This window comes from Chrysemys picta, chromosome 18, assembly GCF_011386835.1.
Source record: "Chrysemys picta bellii isolate R12L10 chromosome 18, ASM1138683v2, whole genome shotgun sequence".
In the NCBI taxonomy this organism is placed as follows: domain Eukaryota; kingdom Metazoa; phylum Chordata; order Testudines; family Emydidae; genus Chrysemys; species Chrysemys picta.
The window spans coordinates 13,126,763-13,148,234 of record NC_088808.1 but is presented as its reverse complement, the minus strand read 5'-3'; the positions used below and the strand labels follow the sequence as shown (position 1 = coordinate 13,148,234).

General features: G+C 53.0%; 1 protein-coding gene across 6 annotated transcripts in view; it reads right to left on the bottom strand.

Moving 5' to 3' along the window:
- Positions 1 to 3,545: 3,545 nt before the first annotated feature.
- Positions 3,546 to 21,472, bottom strand: part of SH2D3C (SH2 domain containing 3C) — a 59,861-nt gene continuing 41,934 nt past the window's right edge. For 4 of the 6 annotated variants that reach the window (XM_065572260.1, XM_042854185.2, XM_042854187.2 and 1 more), the window contains 9 exons: positions 17,406 to 17,534; positions 14,501 to 14,949; positions 13,203 to 13,327; positions 11,123 to 11,688; positions 9,754 to 9,869; positions 8,901 to 9,072; positions 7,806 to 7,917; positions 6,518 to 6,724; positions 3,546 to 4,742 (listed from right to left, as the gene is read on the bottom strand). In XM_065572260.1, the coding sequence (XP_065428332.1) occupies positions 4,567 to 4,742; positions 6,518 to 6,724; positions 7,806 to 7,917; positions 8,901 to 9,072; positions 9,754 to 9,869; positions 11,123 to 11,688; positions 13,203 to 13,327; positions 14,501 to 14,949; positions 17,406 to 17,534 (2,052 nt within the window). In that variant the 3' untranslated portion in view covers positions 3,546 to 4,566. Of the gene's footprint in view, positions 4,743 to 6,517; positions 6,725 to 7,731; positions 7,918 to 8,900; positions 9,073 to 9,753; positions 9,870 to 11,122; positions 11,689 to 13,202; positions 13,328 to 14,500; positions 14,950 to 17,405; positions 17,535 to 21,472 lie in introns of all 6 variants that reach the window. The other 2 variants (XR_010593607.1, XR_010593608.1) reach the window with 1 other exon arrangement.

Sequence of the window (21,472 nt, the reverse complement as noted above, 5' to 3'; positions counted from 1 at the left end):
AGCGGGCGGGGTGGGGCCTGAATGCAGGGAGGGGCGGGGCACCTTGGGGGGGTGGGGGGCAGTGACCAGGGTCCTCGGGGTACAGGGCCCAGGGGGAAGATTCCTCCCGTGGGGCTACCCAGTGCACTTCCTATTGGGGACCCCGTTCTCACAGCAAGCCTTTGAGTGCGCCCCCCCTTATCAATTAAAAATGGGGAGGGGGGGGTAATTTAATCTAACGGGGCTCAGGCTGTCAGCCCCGCACAGGGCTGACAGACAGCTCGTGACACCCACCTAGTAACCTTGCGATCCCCTGAGGGGGCGTGACTCCCAGTTTGAGAACCCCTGATTTCGTGTCTGGTGTCCACACTGCATCCCAAATGAGCAACTTCAATTCCCACAGGTGCCCAGCAGAGCTCTGCCTCTACCCCCAAAAGTGTAAACCACAACGGAGGGAGAGCATTGCAGCAGGGTGGCTTGGTACCAGATCTGGGTATTTCTGGGATCAGCCTGATTTTGGAGTGGTCCAAATGGCTCAGGCCTGGATCATGGGGTCTCAAAATAACTGGGAGCCCAGGTCACGTTGCCCTCTTTAGTCAGTGTTGGGATGCATGTGTTTGCCCCGCCAGACAAACTTGCATTTGTGGGAACCTAAGGCAAGGGCGAGGAGAGAGGTTTTCACCTGACATTTGAAATGAGATGGAGCAGCGATGAGGGGATGAGCTAGAGAGAAGTCACTCCACATGACAGAAGCCGTACAGGGGGAACCAGCACCTGCTGCACTCATGGATGGGTGCAGCTAACAGAGTCTTCCAATACATGCATTCGGCATAGCACAGTGAGGATCTCACTTAAACTCACACCTGGTGATTAGTACACAGGTAAATTTGCTATTTCGGGGTATGGGAGCGCTCCTGGGGGCCCCCATTTTCATCCTCTCATTTTGCCTTGTGCACCTGGGCATTGCAAACAGGTTCCCTTTAACAAAAAAGAGTTTGAAGCAGCTCTTTCTGGAGCCTGTCCATCCGCCCCCCTCCCAGCACTGAACAGAGGAGGTTGCTGGGAAGATCACTGAGCATGCCCCTCTTGACTTAGGACCGAGTATAGTCACTCCTCAGCGCTTGCAAGCCTGCTGGTTTGGGGCAGGAGAGGACTCTAAGGACCTGAGCTCAGGCGGATGGCTGGCAGTGTCAGGCTGTTGCCTTTTTAGCAGCGAGCTTTTACTGGTAAATTACCCCCTCCCCCTGCTGCCACCCCCCCACAAGACACTTTGACAGTTGTTTGCAGTGTTGTTGTAGCCATGTTGGTCCCAGGGTATGAGGCTGTGTCTACGCTAGAGACCTTACAGGGGCACAGCAGTACTGATGCACATGCACTGCTGTAAGATCTCTCGTGTAGCCGCTCTATGCCGATGGGAGAGGACATAATTAAACCACCCCCAGCGAGCGGCGGTAGCTATCTCAGCGGGAGAAGCTGTGTGCTGTGCACATTACCATTTATGCTGGTGAAAATTATGTTGCTCAGGGGTGTGTTTTTTTAAAACCCCTGAGCGCCATAAGTTTTGCTGCCATAAGTGGTAATGTAGATATGAGAGAGACAAGGTAGGTGATGTAAAAGATTCTATTGCCTCACCTGAGTGCTGTGCACAGAGGCGTGTATGTTGGTTTAACTTGTGTTGCTCAGGGCGGTAGTTTATTCATATCCCTAAGCGACATAAATTATACCAGCATAGGCTGAGGTGATAAGACACTTTGAGTTACGCAACTCTAAAAGCACCACGGGGTGGCGCCTTCTCACTAAATCAGTAGCTCTCCAATTTTTTCCAAAAGATGCAGCACATATTGTCTCTTGGCTTCCTCCTCTCCCTGCACAACCTCGTGGATCTTCTTCCATTCCTTTCGCAATCACAGCCGCAGCCGCAGCATTCCAGCAGCAGCCACAGCAATTCCAATGGGATAACAGAATTCCCCAAACCCTAGGTTTTGAGTTGTTTTACTTTAAATCGGCTTTGGAGCCCATAGTCCAACCATTAGCCAGAGCAGGCTGGTGTGGTCACCAGAATTACAGCAAAGCAAAAAAATGTACAAGCCCATCAGGAGTTCTAAGTTCTGGAGAGGTTTTTACCCTGCAGTTGGCTGAAAATGCCAGACCCAGAGGATGGCTGGGTGATAACCAGCAATGATCATTTATGAACGGATGGGTAGACAGCTTGTTCTGGTGTAAAGCAAAGAAGATGAAAAGGTGGATAGGTTTTTAGAGCTAGGTGTTGATGACACCCTCAGGTGTCTGTTACATGCTACAAGTTGTTGCATTCAGGGCTGAGTGGGTTAGTTCCAGCCCTACAGACTGGGCTACTGTTTGATAATGTTTTGAAGCCCTTAGTGGACCTCAAACTCTGGGGACCATCTGAGTTTGAACATAAGCTGATGATCGTCCCCACTAGGCAACAAACGCATTATCAGAAGAAGCCCACTGAACTTTTGAAGGTATGTGACTGCATTGTCCTCAGAAGGAGCGCTGCTGTGCCTAGGATACATCGCAGATCATTTCCCCCATCGTCTTTGAAAGGCATGTGAAATGCTTCCCAAACAGCTCTCCAGCCTCGAAGGATACTCAAGGAGCAGCACTTCACAGTCATCCAATAGCCAAATACAGCCATGAGTACAGAAAGCCCCTAGTTTGAACAGTGGTAGTACCAGCCTTAGGAGGCAATCAGACAAGAGTACCTGACAGCAGGCTTGAAACAAGAGCTGAATTAATTGGATGAAATTTGAGACTATCTTTGTAGAAGTACAGAAGCACTGCTCCACTGGTATAGAGCATGGTGAGAGAGAGGGAGCGTATGTGGGACTTATTCAAGTCTGGCCTGAAACATCTAACCCTCGATCTTGGTGCTACTCCTGATGGGAAAGGATTAAATGGACTCTGCTGACTCATTGTTGCTGGTGGCTCATTGCTCCATTTGGATAAAGGAGGTGGGAGTGACCTTTTGGGGAGACAGGATCTAGGGTGTGGGCTGAACAGTTCTGAAGGAGGAACCCTAGGAGCAGCCAAGTGCAGTGAGAAGGCTTGATGTGAACTCTGTTACGCATTGGGGTGAGGTTTTGACTCTACATTGTGTTTAGACATTTTAGGTTGCGAGCAGACTCCTTACAACCAGGGCAACATTATCGTTTTCCCGCTATAGTTGGCTTGTCTGTTAAGATTGCATTAGCCAAATTAGGACTTAATGGGTCAACTTAACTCCGTTGAGTCAACTGGAGTTACACCAGGAGGGAACAGCAGGAACAAGGTCAGCTTCACTACGTTCCTGCCTCCATCAGGTGCAATTACTATTACTTAATATGTTCTCAAGCTGTTCCCACTGCGACTGTTCTATTTGTATGCCCCAGGTGCATTAAATTTCTTAAGTAATGCCAACAAAAGAAGAAACACCATCGATGCTTGGGGCACAATACATAGACACCACCGACACTTGGGGCGTCAGTACAAACGCACCTTGAATGGTACGAGCTTGTGTCACTATAGAAAAGTATTTTAAAATGTTCTCCAAAGATGTGAGTCCATTGAGGAAGAGCATAAAAGTTTATTGTATGTAAGAACCAAAAACAACAACAAAAATACCCCACTTCCCCCATGATCTATGTACACTTATTTACAAGACGAAATGACGCGAGCATAATTATTTACAAGAACGCCCTCACAAGTCTGTACATCAAGAAGTAAATGTGAAATTTATTTACAGGCAGAATTAAGAGGCCTCAGACAAGACAGAGAAAAGATAAAATATCTGAGGCCAACAGGCTGTACGAGTGGGGGCGGCACTGGGTGATCATAGCAACTGGACCCCACGTGGCTGAGAACCAGCAAGGCTGAATGAAGAACACAACGGTAATGAGATACCTTGTGATTGCAGGGCCAGAGGAGGTGGATTTCTGGCTTCACAGGCATCTTTGTGTAGATCAGCTGGGATGCACACACTGGCCTAAACTACAGCTGAGAATCAGCAGGAGGTATCATGGCTGGGAGTGATCAGCGCTCTCCTTCCTCCATAAATGTGCCGCTCAAAACATTTGCACCGGGACTGCCCAGGGAATTTCGATAGGATGTTAGTGGGGAGGGTCCGTTAGCGAGATTTCACTATTGATTTGTATTGGTGGTTGAGGAGGGGAGATCACTGCTTTGGGTGGAAATTAAAATGCAGCCTCCTGTAGTTTGCATGTGCGGAGCACGGATGGATCTATATCATAATAGCTGTTCTGGGCTCCCTCCCCCATCAGTCTGGCATGCTGGAACTTTTCAGAAGGTTTCTCTTCTCCAGAGAGCTACAGCTGTACCCATCCCAATGCCGCGATTTCACTTCTGGTCAGTTCTTTCCTTTGCAGATGTTAAATGCCAGCTTTCTTCCTCACGCCCTTGCGCCTGGCTGGCTCCCCTTCTGGGTCTGTGGTACCCACAGCTTCCTAGCCCCCATGGCTGCATGAGGAGTGGGCTGGCTTGCAGACTGGGGACCTGGTTACTTGGCCTCTTGAAGGACTGATTGGTGCCACCCTCCCCCTGTGAGTTTAACTCCGAGTCCCACGTCGGTTACAGTTCACTGAACCGCACAGAGGGCTCCAGCTTGTGGGACAATGCAGTGAGGACCTTGTCGAATTTCTCGTAGCGTTCCCGCTGGCTGCTCTCAGCGCCGCGGCTGCCCCACAGGAGACGCATCTGGAACTCAGTGCTGAAGATCTCAAGGAGCTCAGCCTTGCCCTGGAATCCTGCAAAGGACACAAGACCCAAGAGCGTCAGAGAGAAGCCAGCCCACCAGGGGACAAGCTCACCACAAGCATGCTCTGAACCACCCTAGCCTAAATGGGGCAGCAGGAATTCCTCTGCCCTTCCAGGTCTCCGGGAGAAGCAAACTGGCCTGGGGCCATGAGCTCAAGAGAGCACATGGTAAAACGGGTTATTCCAGGAGCAGGGTTGGGAGGTTTATGGTTCAGCCACACAATGCCGGTCTCTATCCTAGAGAGAGATTGGCTGAAACATGGACCTTCTTACTAATAGTCCTGCAATAAGCTACGAGTTATTATCCAGTCCAAGGCCTTAATGACGCTCTGTTCAAAGTCCCTTCAAACACAATGGGCCAGATTCTGACCTGACGTGCAATTCAGGGTGACCAGATGTCCTGATTTTATAGGGACAGTCCCGATATTCGGGGCTTTTTCTTATACAGGTGCCTATTACCCCCTACCCCTATTTTTCACACTTTCTATCTGGTCACCCTACTTGCAACTCACGATTGCTGGGAACCGCTGTGTAACCAGCTTAGGAGAATCTAGGGGGAAGCGTTGGAGGTGTGATGGGTGTTTACCCCATGGAGGCAATGAAAGTTAATGTGGCTTGGAGAGGCCAGTTATGCTACCTGGCTGCACCTGGAGGGTGGGCCAGGCCTATCTGATGATGAAGCCCAGCTGGGTGGTACTACAAAGACAGGAAGTCTGCAGCAGAAGGTGCTGCAGGAAGAGACAGTGAAGAATTCTGCAGTCACTCCCTGGGACCAGAGAGTGTGGGAGGGTCAAGGAGGAACCCAGAGGCAGAATTGGCCCTGGGATCCTCTCCTGAGTAGAGAAGTCTAGCAGGAAGCCAGGAGTTACACAGAACAGCCACTGGGGATGGAGCAGGCTCTGGTGGTGAGGAGCCCTGAAGATAGGGCAGAATATGGACTTCCAAGGAGAGAGCCCAGGGAGGTGTTAAACTGAGGAGCAGAGAAGGATGAAAGGTCAAGCCCAAGGACAGCAGAAGTGGGTTTCCGTTTGTACTTCGATTTTGTTGGGGGATTCCAGCGGGAGCCCTGTATGGCCTGGCCCTGAGAGAAATGTAAACCCGGAGAGGCTGTGGGAGGGGCCAGCTGATAGGCTACAGTAGGAAGGGAGGCAGCAGAAAGGAGTCTGACAGAGCAGACCTTGGCTGCTGGTTATAGAGTCTCTTGGACTGGAACGCAGACTAGAGGGAGGGCCTGGAGTCCCTACCAGTCCCTGGGGAAGGTGGTGTGAGGCCCATTAGATGGGGATAAGGACAGTGGAGAGCCCTAAGAGAAGGGTGTGAGGACCTGGGACTGAAGAGCTTTTGTCAGGATGCTGGACTGTTGTTGAACTTTCTGTTATGCTGGATGGGGTGAAACTGACCTGGCTGGAGCTCTGAGTTGGAAGAGGAGATGGACCACTGCAGGTGGTGCTGATGAGAACCTTTTATGCCACACCCAGCCACAAGGGGGTGCTCCAGTGGTGAGTCCCCTTTTCCACAGGGGTAAATGCAGACCACTTATTTACTGCCAGCAGCCTGGCATCCCCACTTCTGTACAGGAGAACGGCCCCAGTTCTGACAGCGGGGCACCCTCTGTGGTGTGGAACCAACTTCACAGGGATGGGAAGAGGAAGATCTAGTGTTGTGTGGACCTTCCCCTTGCCAGTGGGATATCTGGTGCAGCCTGGAGGGGCTCTTTGGCCCAAAATGAGTTGGATATCACAGATCACTCTCAATGCTTCCTTACCCTGAAGCTTCACCTCTGCGTTGGTATGGTACAGTCCCCCGTGATGCGCCACCATCCGCGCTGCTTCCAGGTGAGCCATGACAACCTCCACGCCATTGTCCGTGTTTTCCCAGGGCTCAGGGCTGTCCAGGAGCGCAGCATCCCGCTCCAGGAGTGTAATAAGGGGCACAATATGAGGGAAGGTGGTGTTGGTCAGCGGAGGGCCTTCTGCGAGAGAACAAGAACACACCCACATCCTGAATTCCCTGGCTACTGCCTGATGTTTCAAGAGCCAAAGGGGCCACTTCATACGCTCACCCTCAAAGTTTCTCATGGTGAGAGGTGCAAGACTGAGAGCCCTGTGGACCGGTGCCCTCCAGATAGCTACAGAACAGGTACAGTCTGGACAAGATTCCCCCAAACAGGCACTTCCCAACATGCCCCAGTCTTTACCCCAGAGAGGAGGGAGACCCTCCCAGGAGCAAGAGGGCAGTCCAGTCCTTGGTCTCTCACTACCAACAAGGGGGTCAGTTAGTACCAGTTATGGCAGTTTGTGTGATGTGGACAACTCTCCTCTACAGACAGGTCTGGGGCAATCAACTCATTTCACCTAGGTCACTAAACAGAGGAGGCAGGACTGGTTGGAACGGGGAGGCAGGCGTTCCGGAGCACACGGGTTGTGGACAAGTGAACAGCTGGACTCCATTAGCTTGGGTTGCAGCTTCTGCAGGGTTTTGCACCTTCTGCATCCTAGCAGCAGTGTGCAAACGCTGACTGTAATGCCCTTGGCCTTGCTAGGCAGGGGGAAGCTCATGGAGGAGGAAGGATGGACAGATCACAGGCAGCAATCCCACCCTGGCAGTCCCAGTGGCGTTTGGTGGCCCATGACTTCAAAGGTCTTGGAAGGAGCTGCTGCTGCCACAGGGTGGAGTTAGGTCCCAAGGGGAGGGGAGGAGTAGAGCCACCAGGGACTGGAATGGGGAAGAGGGGGCAAGGGGAGGGTTGAGTGGGGTAGGAGGGATGTTTTGGGTGACTGGCAGAGAGCCCATGGTGTTGGGGCTGCCCCTTTCCAGGGGGCTCTCACTATGGAAATACCCATCAGGATGACGAAGAGTCTGGCAGGAAGCCAGGTGGATGTAACTGGACACACCTGTTTCCCCTCACTCGTTCAGTGGATGATATGGGAAAATGGGACAGGGGCTAGCCCATCCAGAGCTCCGGGGAATTGTACGGACCTTTGAGAGGGCGATTCAGAGCAGAGCACAGGGGAAAGAGAAATGCCAGGCAAACGACTCTTCCTCCCCGTTACCTTTTCCTTCATTCAGGCTCTTCAGGAAGGGCTTTAGCTTCTTCTCATAGAGGATGGCCCCCTCGGTGTGCCGCTGGCGCAGCGCCATCCAGGTGTGCTCTAGCCGCGAGATCTGGAAGCAGCAGCAAAGGAGGGGTCTGACCACGGGACTGGCAGCAGCATGCTCTCAGCTCTACAGGGACTGTCCCACTAACGCACTGGGATTCCGACTCTCATGAGGGACCAGCAGCACCAGCTAGAGCTGGGGACAGACTAATTCTGGGTGGATCTGCCAAAGCACCTCAGTCCTGAGCTGCAGCCTTCCTGCTATTCCAATCCAAGGACACCCAGGCAGCTCAGCTAACACGCCTCACTCCTACCCTGCCACACCTCCTCCTGCGCCCATCTAGGATCCCCCACAGCTTTGCTATAAACCTCGGCCCTAACTTGCAGCCTCCCCTCCCGGTCCCCTCTGTGGACTCCCTTAGTTGTGCCAGCTCTCTGGGCATCTCTAAGCTTGACCGTGCAGCAGTGGTGAGAAACTTGAGAGCTCATCAAAAGAATTTTTGCTTTGCTGGTATTTTGTCCTTCCTCCGTGGCTGGTGACGGACAGCGAGAGAGATGGGGAGGGCAGGGAGCAGCTCCAGCTCCTTTGAACTAGGGGAAAGTGAGTTCCCAGCCGGGCTTGATTTAAAGTTGAATTCTATCTTCTGAAGGGAGCAGCTTGGATTGCGAGATGCTGGAGCCTTAAAGCAGCGATTGTATCATATTGGACGGCGACTTCATTTCCTCCGAATAATACAGCCCGGCAAAGAATACCAAATCATGGCTGTATGGGACCGGGCCATTTTCGGGGGTTGGGGATGTTCCCATCCTCGCCATTTCCCTATAGCTCTTTTCTACTCTGCTTCAAGCACTGTTCTGAGTTATACCCAGGATGAACTGGACCCCGTGTCCCCCACAATATTCTGTCTCCACTCTTCCCCCACCCCAACGTGCTGGCGTTTGGGGCTCCAGGAGCCTGAGGGATGCAGTGAGGTGTGTGTGATTTGGGGAGCGGGGGTGGGAGAAGAGGCCAGGCTGAGCCGAGCGCTTGCCACAGAGGGGTTTTGCTACCTGGGTCATTTCCAGCGCATTCATCACAGCAGCAAAACTGAACATGTTCCCCAGGGTGCTTTTCAGCTCGGCAGCCAGCTGGATGGTCTTGTGCAGCAGGGCTGCCCTCTCTTCCGTGCTGCCTGTGCAGCCCAGGATATCCACCGCAATCATTATGGACATGGTGTGGAACCTGACGTGAGAGGAAACAGAGAGGCTGAGATGTCAGATGAGGAAGGAAGCAGAGGCAAGGGAGTTAGGAGGTGGCGAGGGGATATGGAGCGTCTTGGCCGCTGGTTCAAATCTGACCCAAGTGGGGAGTGGCCAGAAGATGTCCCCATCATGACGGCTCTGTGGTTCCCCACGTGCAATGCATTGGCTGCCTCAGTCCAGTGGGACACAACTGGAGGCCTCATCCGCAGGTTCAGCAGAGAGGCTGAGGACTGACTGGTGCCATGGAGCCTGGACTCCCTCTAGAGGTGGCCCATCAAGGTCAGGTTTGAGGCCCATCGGGAGGCCAGCACTGGGTGTGATGCTTGCACTGCAGCTGCCTGGGGTGCGTGGCTAAACTGAGGATTTCAGTCTCGAGGGCCATTACTCTGGGGCCTGTCGCTGTCGTTTCAATAATCCACTGAAAGCAGATTGGGGGCAGAGCATTGTACGGCGACGGAAGCTGCATTCGGAACCACAGGCCAAACTTGCCAAATCTGGTGGCAACAGGTAGTCCCCGAGGTCCAGAGCAAGATACCGAACCGAGTGGGGCTGAGCCCCACAGCTTTTCTGGAGTCAGGCAGGGTTGCCTGGGACAGGAGCCAGGGCAGCACTTGCTTTCCCAAGTCCTACGGGCCCCCTGCCCCTTTGCTTCCCAGCCTACCGTTCTAGGAGGTCGAGTCGAAGTTGATGGCCGTGGGGCAGGGTGAGCAGCTCCATGCCTGAGCTCACTCCCATGTGCCTCTGCATCTCCTTGGTAACACCCAGTATCCTAGCAACCTGCAACAAAGAGGGAAAGCAGCTGAAGCTCCTCGGATTGAGGGGAGGGGGCTTGGCTTGGTGCAGAGAAAGTTTTCGCTCTGGACAGGCTCCGCTATGAGGCAGCCACAAGCTTAGGTCTTCCTCCTGCCTCACCACACACCAGGCTCAGCCAGGAAAGCACTGATGCTTGGGACTCCCTGAGCCGCTGCCAGCGCGGGGTTTACACACACAGGGCACGCCAAGAGATGGACAGTACTGCATGGGTGTGTGTGTGAAGGTACTAAACCCTGTGAGCAAGTGGAGATGCACCCAGTTACCCCAAGGGATGAGTTTGGCCCTAAAGCCCAAGATCCCCTGATGTCGAGAACCAGTGTCCAGACCCTAGATGGAAACAAACTCTGGAAGTGAAAGGGCCTGGACGGGGCAGGCCGGTGGCAGGTGTTTGAGGACAGAGTCTCAGCAGTGTCCTTGGTGGGGCATGGCTAGCATGGAGCCTCTTGAGGCACAGGTGGGAGAGTCAGGAGATCTGGCTTCTAATCTTGGCTCTGCCAATGACTGCCTGGCTTGGGGCAGGACACTTCTCCCTGGTCCCCAGATAATCCTGCCCTACCTCACGCACAGGGGCCCGGGAGGAATGTAATGGCTTTGAGAATGGACAGTGCTCTTTGATTACAACCCAGCCCTAAGAAGCTGGCTCCCATCCAGCCCAGGGGTGGTGGTGACCAGGGTGGGCCCAGCTGATCCCCAGTAGATGGCCTGTGCAAAATGAGGTGGATTGTCTCAATCCAATTCTGGGTGCACAAGTCCTCACCTCGCAATGAGCTCTCACGTAATTGGCACTGATTGTCCATTTGTCAGCGGTCTCAGAGAGGCCAGGGCTGAGTGGGACCAAAAGAGACTCAACTCCCCTCATGCCCCTAGAGCACTGGTAATACTAATTTGCCCCCACAACACCCTGAGAGGTCAGCCACACACATGCATTTTACATATTGGGAAACTGAGGCACGGAGCACTGAAGTGACTTGCCAAGGGTTACAGAGTCACTGGTGGATCTGGGATTAAAACTCAAAGATGGTCAATTCCAGCTCCGTGCTCAGTCCACCAGACCCCACTCATCTGCTCAGCTGGCACCAGATAGGTCTCTTTGAGACGCTACATTCTCTAGTTAAATGTCAGCTCTTCCAACAAGCCCAGCAAGGGAGGGGTTAGTTCAAGGCAGCAGGTCATGGGAATGACATCGCCCTCCCCACCCTCCAAATCTCCAGTCATACCAGGCAGTCCACTTTGGTGATGTGTCTGGCAAGGGCCTTGGCATCCACCTCTGCCAGGAGCTCCTTCACCTTCTTAAGCACAGCCATTTCCAGAGGCTTGTTTTCCAGGGGGATCAGCAGGGACTGGAACGCCACAGGGTTGAAAGACGAGCCCATCTCCACAGTGGGTGAGACAAAGCCCACAATGTCCTGCTCCCTTTTCATCCTCTGCCCTGCCTCGCTGGAGCCGTTCTCTGCAGTCACCCTCTGACCCCCCTCCACCTTCAACCTCTCCACATAGCTCTTAGTGGGGAGCGGCTTGGTGTCATGAGTCGGCCTCTCCTGGCCGACAGGAGAGGTGGGGTGGAGCTGGCAGTAATGCCCTGTGTCCGGGTCGCTATAGCTGTTAACAGAGGGGGAAGGAGAGGCCGTGGAGTACCCATGGCAGGGAGTGGAGTGGGTGCTATCAGCCAGGTCTGTCAGGGGGTTGTTTCCTGGACACAGCTGTGGCTCGCTGGATCTTCTTATGACAGGAGAGGCTGGGGTAATGCCACCAGCTTGACCCCCTTGGGGCTTTAGCCGAGTCACTGCAGAGGGAAGAAGAGACCCAGTTACTGTAGATCAGAGAAGAGACATGCATCCCAGGCACACGCATAAACATGCATGCTGCAGGCCAAACCGAGAGATGCAAGAGACCCAGCTCTCAGATAGAACAGACAATCTGGATCGGGACCTATGAAGTTACAAATATCTTTGTCATGATCGTAAGAACTTCTAGCCAGTCAGAGGGCAGAACTTTGAGCCCATGTTATATTTGAGGTTGCCAAGGACTGGCAGAAATTAGAATAGTTTCTAACAGTTGTACCACCCTAGGGTTTAGTCCCCCCGTCTCATTCCAGACTAGCTGATTCTTTTTAAATGGTGGTGTGGTGTAGGTAGTTAGGAAAGATTGAGGCCCTTGTTTTCTGTGTACTATTCCTTTAAGTTTCTAAGATCTGCCTCTGTGCAAAGACAGCAGCCATTGTGTTCTCAGAGTGGCTGCAGCCTGTTACATAGGAGATTCTCACACTCTGCTCTCTCTGACTGGACTTTCATTCTCTCTGGATGTTTTCCCTTACTCTGAAGAGGGGTTATTTTAGACAGTTGGTGTTGCATTAGCAATAAGTGATGCAGCAGGCAGGTAGAGTTGTAGGAAAGAGATCGGTCATAGGGTGACAGGCCTTTTGGAGGAAATTGGGGCCGGTTTACCCATGACTAAAGCTGGTGAGACAGCCTTGGGGCTAATTGATTGCCCAGGGGCTAACTGATCATCCAGCCGGCTGGTTGGTGCTTAACTGCTAGGTAAGTACCGGATTTGAATATAAAGGTCAGCAGAACTCAGTTGGAGAGGAATCAGTATGGTGATCAATTGGGGACAGAGAGCTCTTAGAGAGGAGACCCCACAATGCACAAGGGGAGCGCCTCCTAAACCAGTTATGGGAAGGACTGTTGAGAACTGAACCCCAGTGCTGGGTAGGAGAGATGGGAAAAATAAGCAAAGTCCTGATGACAGCAGTATCCTGAGCTCCAGAAAGGAGGACTGAGGGTTATTTATGTAAAGAGAACTGAAGGACTGGCGAGAACAGTACCCCAGCTTCCAGGAAGCTCTTTATCCACGGAGGATCCAGACACCGTGGAAGAGGGGGCACCCCAACAACAGAGCTAGGAGTGGCATCAGACTCAAATTGAAGGTCGTTCCCTGTTTGGGACATGTTTTCTGTTGATTAGTCGTTCTTTGATACAAAATTGTTTTGGACTTACAAACTCAAATGGGGAAACTGAGGCAGTATCCATAGTGTGGCACCTGGCCACTAGGGCTGAGGAAGGGGTGAAGCCTGACTCATTGACAAGATCTGTATTAAGCATGTAGAGGCCAGTGTTATGTGCCACAGGGCTGGTGTCTATCTAGTAGCAGCCTGGCCCACTTTGCATGCCTGAGCCTCTGGTGTCACACCAAGCGAAGTACCTCCCCTCTTTCCCCAATTCCACTCTTCATACTATGGATAATGCACATTTGAGTCTCTGTGTGTGACTGCTTTCCACGGGGCTGAGGGATTCCTACCGGTGCTGTAGGCCGGAGACAGTGGGCTCTCGGAGATGGGAGACATTGGGGAATGGAGATCTTGGATTTGGTCCACGCTGACTGCGCAGTTCCGGATGACGTCTCGATGATGCGGTAAGGATACGCTGGGGCGGGGTAAAAATAGGTCAAGTCACTGATCCCTCAAAACACATGGCTCCTGTAGACGCTCCAGGGTAGATGCCAAGGGACAAATTCACAGTGTAAACACGTGCAACTGTCAGTGAACTTGTGTCTGTTTGTGCCAGCAGCGAATTTGGTCCCTAGGCTTCAGGGGTGGCTGGGGTAATATGCCCACACCCCAGGAGAGGGCACACAGGACTTGATTTTCAGGAGAGCTCCGCTCCCGTTTACACACCAGCACAAGCAGCCGGACTTTCAGAAGTATGTGGTAGGGAAGCTCTGCTGAAAGTCCAGTCTGTGGGGATGGGCTTTTCAAGAGTGCTGAGCACCTACGACTCCAGCTGAAGTCCATGGGAGCTGCAGCTGTTCAGCACTTCTGGAAAGCAGGCCATGATTCTCTAGGAAATGCTCAGGACCGTCAGCGAATTCAGGCCCAGCGCGTCGGCTCTGTAGGACCAAAGTCAGAAGAGAAAGGTTTGTGCTAGTTGTGTATTAACAGTCAGTGACAGCCGTTTGCGTTTAACCATTCTCCTCTCCCCAGCCTGTCCCCACCCTCCCCTAGAGGGCCAGTAACCCAAACCAGACACATGGGGCTGTGCAGGAGAAATAGCCAAGAAATGAGGGGAAATTGACTCGTTTTGGTTTCACTGCCTACGCTGACCGGAGGGCAGAACTGAGCAGTGAAGAGTAAGTGAGAGTTTGACCGTTCTTTCCATTTCCCATCTCTGGAGTGCTTGGCAAGGCCGGGGTGTGTGTGTTTTTTTTTTTTTTTTAAGATCCAATCAAATGAAATTGGCGGAACGTATAACCCTACCAAGCTGGTCGGGTACCCTGTGCATGCTTGCTGCAGCTTTAACTGATCTGACTCACTGGTGACGCTAAGGGGTGTTCGCTCAAAGCGCTCTGTGGCTCTTAGCGAGGAATGCAACCAGTTGCTGATTATTCTGGTGTGTTGTCCAGCAAGTTGGGGGCTGGGGACTAGGAGTTGGGATTCCTGGGTTCTAGTCTGGGCTCTGCCATTGATTTGCTGTGTGATCTGTGGCTAGTCATTTCCCCTCTTGGTGCTAGTCTCCCCGAATGGAGATAATCCCAGGGATGTGGTGAGATGCCAAGGTCCTCTGAGACCCTTATGTTCCGCCTTTCACTTATCTCGTTACCTGGTGGGGCACCCCTCGCCCCTGGTGATCTTGTCGGCCGTCAATCCGTCCGTCATGGTGATGCTCCGCCTCTTGATGTGCCCCCCTTTCTGGCTGGCGGGGCTGTGGGGCCCGCTGTGCTTCCCATTGGCTAGTCCGTAGCTGGCCTCCAGGTAGCGCAGCGGGAAGGTGCGGTTGATGGGGCAGTAGACGATGGCGCCGCTCTGCTCGGAGACGGCTTTGCGGTTCCCCACGTAGAAGCGCACCAGGGCGGGCACGTTGTCAAAGCTCTCCTGCTCGAACAGGTACTGGATGTGGGTGCGGCCGTCGCTGGACTTCACCATCACCTTGTTGATCTTGAAGTGCAGCGGCTCGTTCCTCCAGCGGCACGTCAGCACGTAGTCCCCCAGGCTGGTGAGCGAGTCACGGATCAGGAAGTCCCCGTTCCTCTGGACCAGGCTCTCCGACACCTGGGGACGCAAGGCGGAGATGATCAGACCTCCCCTGCTCTGGGTGGGGCTGGCCCTGGGGTCAGCAGGGCCTTGGGCCGAGTGAGATATTGGGTGGGCGCCACCAGAAGCAACTTTCCATAACCTGGGTGGGGGATGGGTGTCAGCGGGGGATAGGGATCTGTGGGGGGAGTGGCGGGTGGTGTTTGGATCATGAAATAAATTCATCCTGGAGGGGATGGAGAAGACTTAGGTGCATGGTGAGAAAGAGGGAGATGGCACTAGCCTAGGCCCAGCCCTGGGCCCCGATTCTCCCCTGCCCTGCACCTTGTGCAGTCATTTACAAAAGTGCTGCAGCTCTGACTGGGTTGCGTTTTGCACCATGTTGCACTGGGGTAGGTGATTTCACCAGGTGCACGGCAGTGGTGAATCAGGCCCCTGATCCAGGCCTCTCACGTGGCTGCAAGGAGCTTGGGGGAGCTCTGCTAGCTTCCTTCTCAAAATGCTCCTTGTTGCATGAGCTAGAATCTCAGTCCCATCCCCTGAAACTGTGGGGTGGGAAGAGACCTGCCAGGACACAGAATGGGGGCCAGATTCATGGAGTTTCCTAAGATGGGACCTATGCCCCAGTTTTAGGCTCCGCTGAGATCCACAAAACTCTCACGGAACCCTATAGGAGCCTAAACTCCCTCAGTGCCTAAGTTTTCAGGGTAAAAGTTCCCTTGGCACCTCGGTTTCTGCCTCCGGAAATGTGCACTGCTGCCTCCCTCTAGACCTCCAGGCACCCATCTGCCACCATCAGAGGGAATCCCAAACCAGTGGAAGGCAGGCGTTTGTCAGCCTAAGTCATGCACAGGGCCCGATCTGGTAGGGTGGCCTCTCAGCATGCCGACTGAATCAGGTGCCATTCAAAATCTGGCCAGATGAGGGGATGGGGGTAGTGCCTACCTTCTAATTTTTAGTCCAGTGGTTCGATCGCTCACCTGAGTGGTTCAATTTCTCCCCTGCCACCTAGGTAAGGGGGGGGCAGGCTCTGAACGGGGGTCTTCCCCCTCTCAGGCAAGCACTCTAACCACTGAGCTAGGGGATATTCCGATGTGGGGCGCTCTCAGTATCTCCCGTTGAAGCTGTTCCATGGGGGATAAATAATGAAGAGTGATCAGAGCAGGGGGGCTGGACCCCATCACCCGAACCGCTGAGCCACAGAGTCAGTCTCTCTCTCTCTCTCTCTCGCCCAACGACCGTTCTACTGTGGATAATGACTGAAACAGTCCTTGAGCCAGAGAGAGGCTGACTCTAGAGCCCAGGTACCTACCTGGGAGGTGGGAGACCCAAGGGCCAATCCCCCTGCTCCAATCACTCTTTGCTCTGGGCTAAAAGTTATAAGGTGGGTGGCGGCTCCTCCTCCAGCCATTTGCATATGAAGCAAGGGAGGCGCCTAATTCATTCCTGCAAGAAACCACTTAGGTGCTGAAGCCGTCTGGCTCCAGGCAGTGGGTTCCCATTTGTGGATCACCAGCATGGACAAGTGTTCCCTTCAGCCCTGACATAGGCGCCTATCTTTGACAGAGGGGCGGGGCTTAGCATACATCCCCCTGGTCGGGATCTCCCATTGGTGAGCTCAGATGGCTCCCTGCCTAGCATGCTGGCTTTTATGAATGGCATTGTAAGGTGTCTCTCTCCCCAGGTTACTGCACAGGGAGCCTCGGCGCCAAACTTGTGGATCACTGTCCTTTCTGCCATTTTTTTTTCTAGGCGCCTAAAAGTTAGGCCAATGCCGAGTGTTGCAACACCCATGTCCCTTTGTGCCCACCCCAGAACAGAGCAAGATTGTCTTGTGGGGCACTTGAGTTCCTCCTCCAAGCATTCATCTCCCCATCTGCCCCAAGCTAGACCTAAAGACTATTGGGAGGGGCGGGGGGAAGAGAGGCTGGTTCCACGGCCACTCAAGTGAGTGGAGAGGAGCTGAGGGGACCCTTAACTGGGTGGGGGTATTTGTATCATCAGGGTTCAAGGGAACTGCTTGTGCCCCCAAGTGCTGCTCAGAATGGTCCCATGACCACATGGCCAGGCAGTGTTGCAGCACAGATCCACGGAGGCAATGCAGACTGGCCAGCGACCCTTTCCCAGTGGAGTGGGTTCATGTGAGACCAGCCTGCTCCCTCTCTCTCCACCTCTTCCTGTCACTCTATAGGTCTCTGTCTCTCTTCTCAGCCCCAACCAAGATCATATCCCAAGGCTGCCTGAAGGGGAAATCCAGCCATGAGGTGTCCCAGTGCAGGGGGCAAGAGCGTCCTGCCCTCTCCTTCCAGTCCTGCTGCCAGTGGCAGAATGGGCAAGGTGTTGAGTTCAAAGCCCCACTGCGGAGATGGGCCTTAGGGTGTCTCTTGCTGCGCTAGTGCTTGAGGCCAGCCCGGATTCTCCAGGGCAGGCAGCCAAGGCTTGGGGCTTCCAGCAGCAGCCCAGCTCCCCCTCACCTCTCGGGGGATGCGCCCATGGTACCACACATGGCTGCGCAGGTCCGTGCTGCTCAGTTTCAGCTCCTCCTCCAGCTCTTTATGAAGCTTCTCCGGTGAAGAGTCAAGGATGTACTTCTCCTTGGAGAACTAGAAAGAGCACAAGTGCACATCAGCCACCACTCCGTTCCTCTGGACATGCCAGGAACCACCCGAGAACAGAACCAGCACCCAAGGAGTTGCCCTTGGCCGGAGGAGAGGGCCCATCCTAGACACACCAGATACCCCAAGGAGATAGGAGCCCCACCAGCTGTAGAAGGATCCCCTCCAATACAGAGCTGCCACCGCACAGCAGAGATCCACCAACACCGAGTTACGGATGGCAGCAGTGTAAGGATGGTTTGTCACCAACAGAGATCGGGGCTTGTGGTGGGGGAAGGGGGATGATGTGTAAAGAGAATTGTCAGCTAACATGAGCTGTACAATGATCCTGTGCACCCGGTGACGGGAAGGTGCATGGATGTGCTGTCTGTAGTGGAACCCGAGATGACAGCTGGTTTCACGAGAAGGCTCTTGTGAGGAGCCCTTCACTCTGCACATCCCCTGGGGCCAGCTGTGCTGCTTCACTGCTTTTCTTCCTGGATTGATTGCGCCTGTGTTTGTTCACACACGCGCTCGGGGGAGGAGAGATGTATTGATGCCCCTGTTCCTCCGCTCGGGCAGCATATGCTTCTCTCAATCAAAGCACCTGCAACTCCCCTGCAGTGGACGAGAGGTCCCACTGGACACAGCCTCCTCTCTGCCCTCCCTACTCTGCCACCAAACTGTATGACATCACTGGGTTATTTCTGTCTGTCAGAGTCCCAGCAGGCCAGGAGCCAATGACGCCAGTGCAACAGAAGGCAGAGCTGCTGGAGGAAGAAAGGTCAGAGCCAGCGATCCTGTCTGCAGCAAGCTGCAGGTGACTACAGCACAGTCCTCAATGTAGGTTCCTGCATGTACAGTGCGCTCCCTCTGTTTCCAGTGCATCATCTCAGCTGGCACTGCAGGACCCCGTCGCAATGCAATTCTAAACCCTACACCTGAACTGGGCTACCATGCTCACTACTACAATATTTGCCTGCTCAGTCATGGCTTATCGGGTGAATGAGTCTTAATTTCTAAGTGGGGCTGGGAATTTGATCCGCCAGAAGGTTTTGGACTGAATCAAACCCTTACTCTTCTGGCTTGTTTGGCACTAATTTTTCTGGGCTGTGCACATGGGAGACGCGCACATGTACTATCCACGCATCCCTTGCATTCACATGTTGCCATGAACAATATGGAGACAGCTACATAAGACACCTGTCGAGATGCAAGAGGGATGGCTTTGATTTTGTTCCATCATGGGATAGCAACCAAAATGGTACAAAGCTTCCCTCTGTTTCCAACGGGGTAACATCTTGCAATATGTCTGTTGTGCTTACAGTTAATTTGGCCACACCGGGCTATTGTGCCCGAAGATATTTATGTGGCAGAATTCACTTCCCATTCTTTATAGTGGTCTGTCTGTCTATCTGTATTGTTGTTGCAGAAATATTCAATGTTCTCTATCTGGCCCTCTTCACCATAGTATCTGAGCTCTTCACACTTTAATGGATGTTGTCCCTGTAAAATAAAGAGGCTGTCGCAACTGGCTCTTTAAGAAGGAAGAGGCCAGCTCACCTGTGACTGAGAAGCCAACCCTCAACTGGGCTTAAAAGGATGCCTGGCTGGGACCTAGAGGGAAGGAGAGAGACCTGGAGAGTCCCCCAGCTGCCTGTGAGCACAGAGCGAAAGAACAAGGAAAGGGGCAGGTGAGAGCTACCTGAGCGTGTCAGGAAAGGGGCTAGCCTGCTGACCTTCCTGAGCTGGAGAGCCAATGAGGGGAGGCTGAAAAGGGCTGAATCACTGGCTGGTGTTTGGGTCTAAGTCACGAGACTGGTGATTTTCATGTGGATGGTCTAGAGAGTGGGGCTCTGGAACAAGGGCAGAAAGGGACTGGGAGGGAACCAAGTGCTGGTGGGTGACCTGGAAGTGAGATCCCTAGGGGGAGAATGAAAAAAATCTCACTACCTTTGTATGTTTTACTGTGGGAAGTGGGAGAACAGTTTTACCATGGCGGTTCTATGGACTATTGTACCTCTACATCAATTATGCCCAAAGATGGGACTTTGTATCGGACAGTAGTAGACTGTGTTCCTTTTTATGGTTGGAGCATGGGGAAACTGAGGCAGATGCACCTGTTGTGCCATGACCTGACTTTGGAGGGTGCCCTGGGGAGGGGTTGCCTTGTCACAGAGGTATTCTCCCCCATGTATAGATGAGGAACCAAGGCTCACCTACTTCAAGGCAGGTCTTTAGCAGACCATCCTTCTTCCCTGGTTGGAGCAGCTTCTCGTGTCACTTCTATTGGAAAGTAGTTTGACTGCCACCAAGATGCTAGGCTGCAACCAGCTTTCCATTATAAAAGCACTGCCCGTTCCTGGGTCGAGTCCGCCCTGTCCCCCAGCCATCCCCCTACTCCCCACGCTAGGTGTAGTTCCATGTTTCTACAGGCTCGTGCATAGGCTCTAATGCTATCCTTTCTCTAGATGTAAAGAGATGCTTTTTCCTTGCAAAGCTATTCAGCATTTCAGCTGTTTCCCCCCCCCCCCCCCACACACACACACACAACTGTGAGGTTGGAACAATCAGCATATTTGGATGTCACCTCCCAGCGGGAGGCCAGAGAAGTGAGTGGCATTGTGGTCAGGATTTGAAGGGGGGAGGGGTTGAGTCTGGGCCAGAGCAACTCAAATTAAAAAGAAATAAAATCAAATAAAAAAAGCCACTTCATCTGATCTGTAATCAGTGCACTGTTGGGGAAAGCTCACCCTGCGGGGAAGGATGGATCACGTAGGAGTAACACAAGAGACCCATCCACGAAAGGGTTAACTCCACTCTGTTAGTCTGCTAGTATCATGAATAATAATGACAGATTTAAAGGGAATCTTTTGCATAAAAATGAGCTTTTTACTAACACTCCTGCACCTGAGCCTAAAACCTCCAATCCTCCCCTCCCCCCGCCCCTAGAGAGACACAAGGGAATGACGTAATGTCTCGGCTCAGCTGAAGCTGGGACTCAGGCCCAGGACCACCCTGCTCAGACTCCGCGTCAGGGAGAGGTGACAGGATTCCCAGAGGGCTGCAGGGGATGCCCAGTCACAAATGCCCAGTGGAGCTCCATAATCCCAGCCGGACATGCCCGCACCTACACAAGCCTAGACCTTGGATCCCTCTTCCTGCGAGGGCAGGCTGGGCTCTCCCATATACCAGTGCAGCATCTCAAAGGAGTTGCTCTGGATTTACACCTGGGAGTGCCACTGGCCCCCCCCATTGCATTCTTTTGCACAACACACACTCATGCAGGCTTCTTTTGTATAGAAAGAACCTGGAGCACCACTTAAGACAGGCATGACCCACAGCCCCGCAGTTCAGGGTTAGTTGCACATTCTGGGCCAGCGCTGAAATATCTAGTGCAGAGGGGCCTGGGAGTTAAGACTCCTGGGTTCCATTCTCATTTATCACATCAGGCAAATAATGCCATCTGTTTCCTCATCTGTAATGCAGATACAAGACCCATTTTGTCCAGTTAGAAATTACTCTGATGGGGTTCCCACCACTTCATATAAGAGTCTGAAGCATCTCACTATTACAAAGTTTCCTTTGTTTAATTTCCACCTTTTCCTCCTCCTCCTTATTATACTTACTGGCCCACATTCCCAGGTACAATGATGCAAGTGCACTGCAATCCAGGGTGTAACTGACAGCAAAGTTTGGCTCACTCCAGTGGTTAGAGGTTTGAAGCCCCTTGTCACCCCTTTTGATTATGGGATGCTAAATGCTAACACACCGAATAACTGTGATTGCCACATCCATTTATGGCCAGGGTCTCGCATTCCTACTCTGACAGAATTCCCATTGAAACCAATGGGGATTTGGAAAAATTGTGGTTCTATTTCCCCCCCACCCCCCCTCCCCCATGTCTCTGATCTGGATATATGGTATAAGGGCTGCCTTGCCCCAGC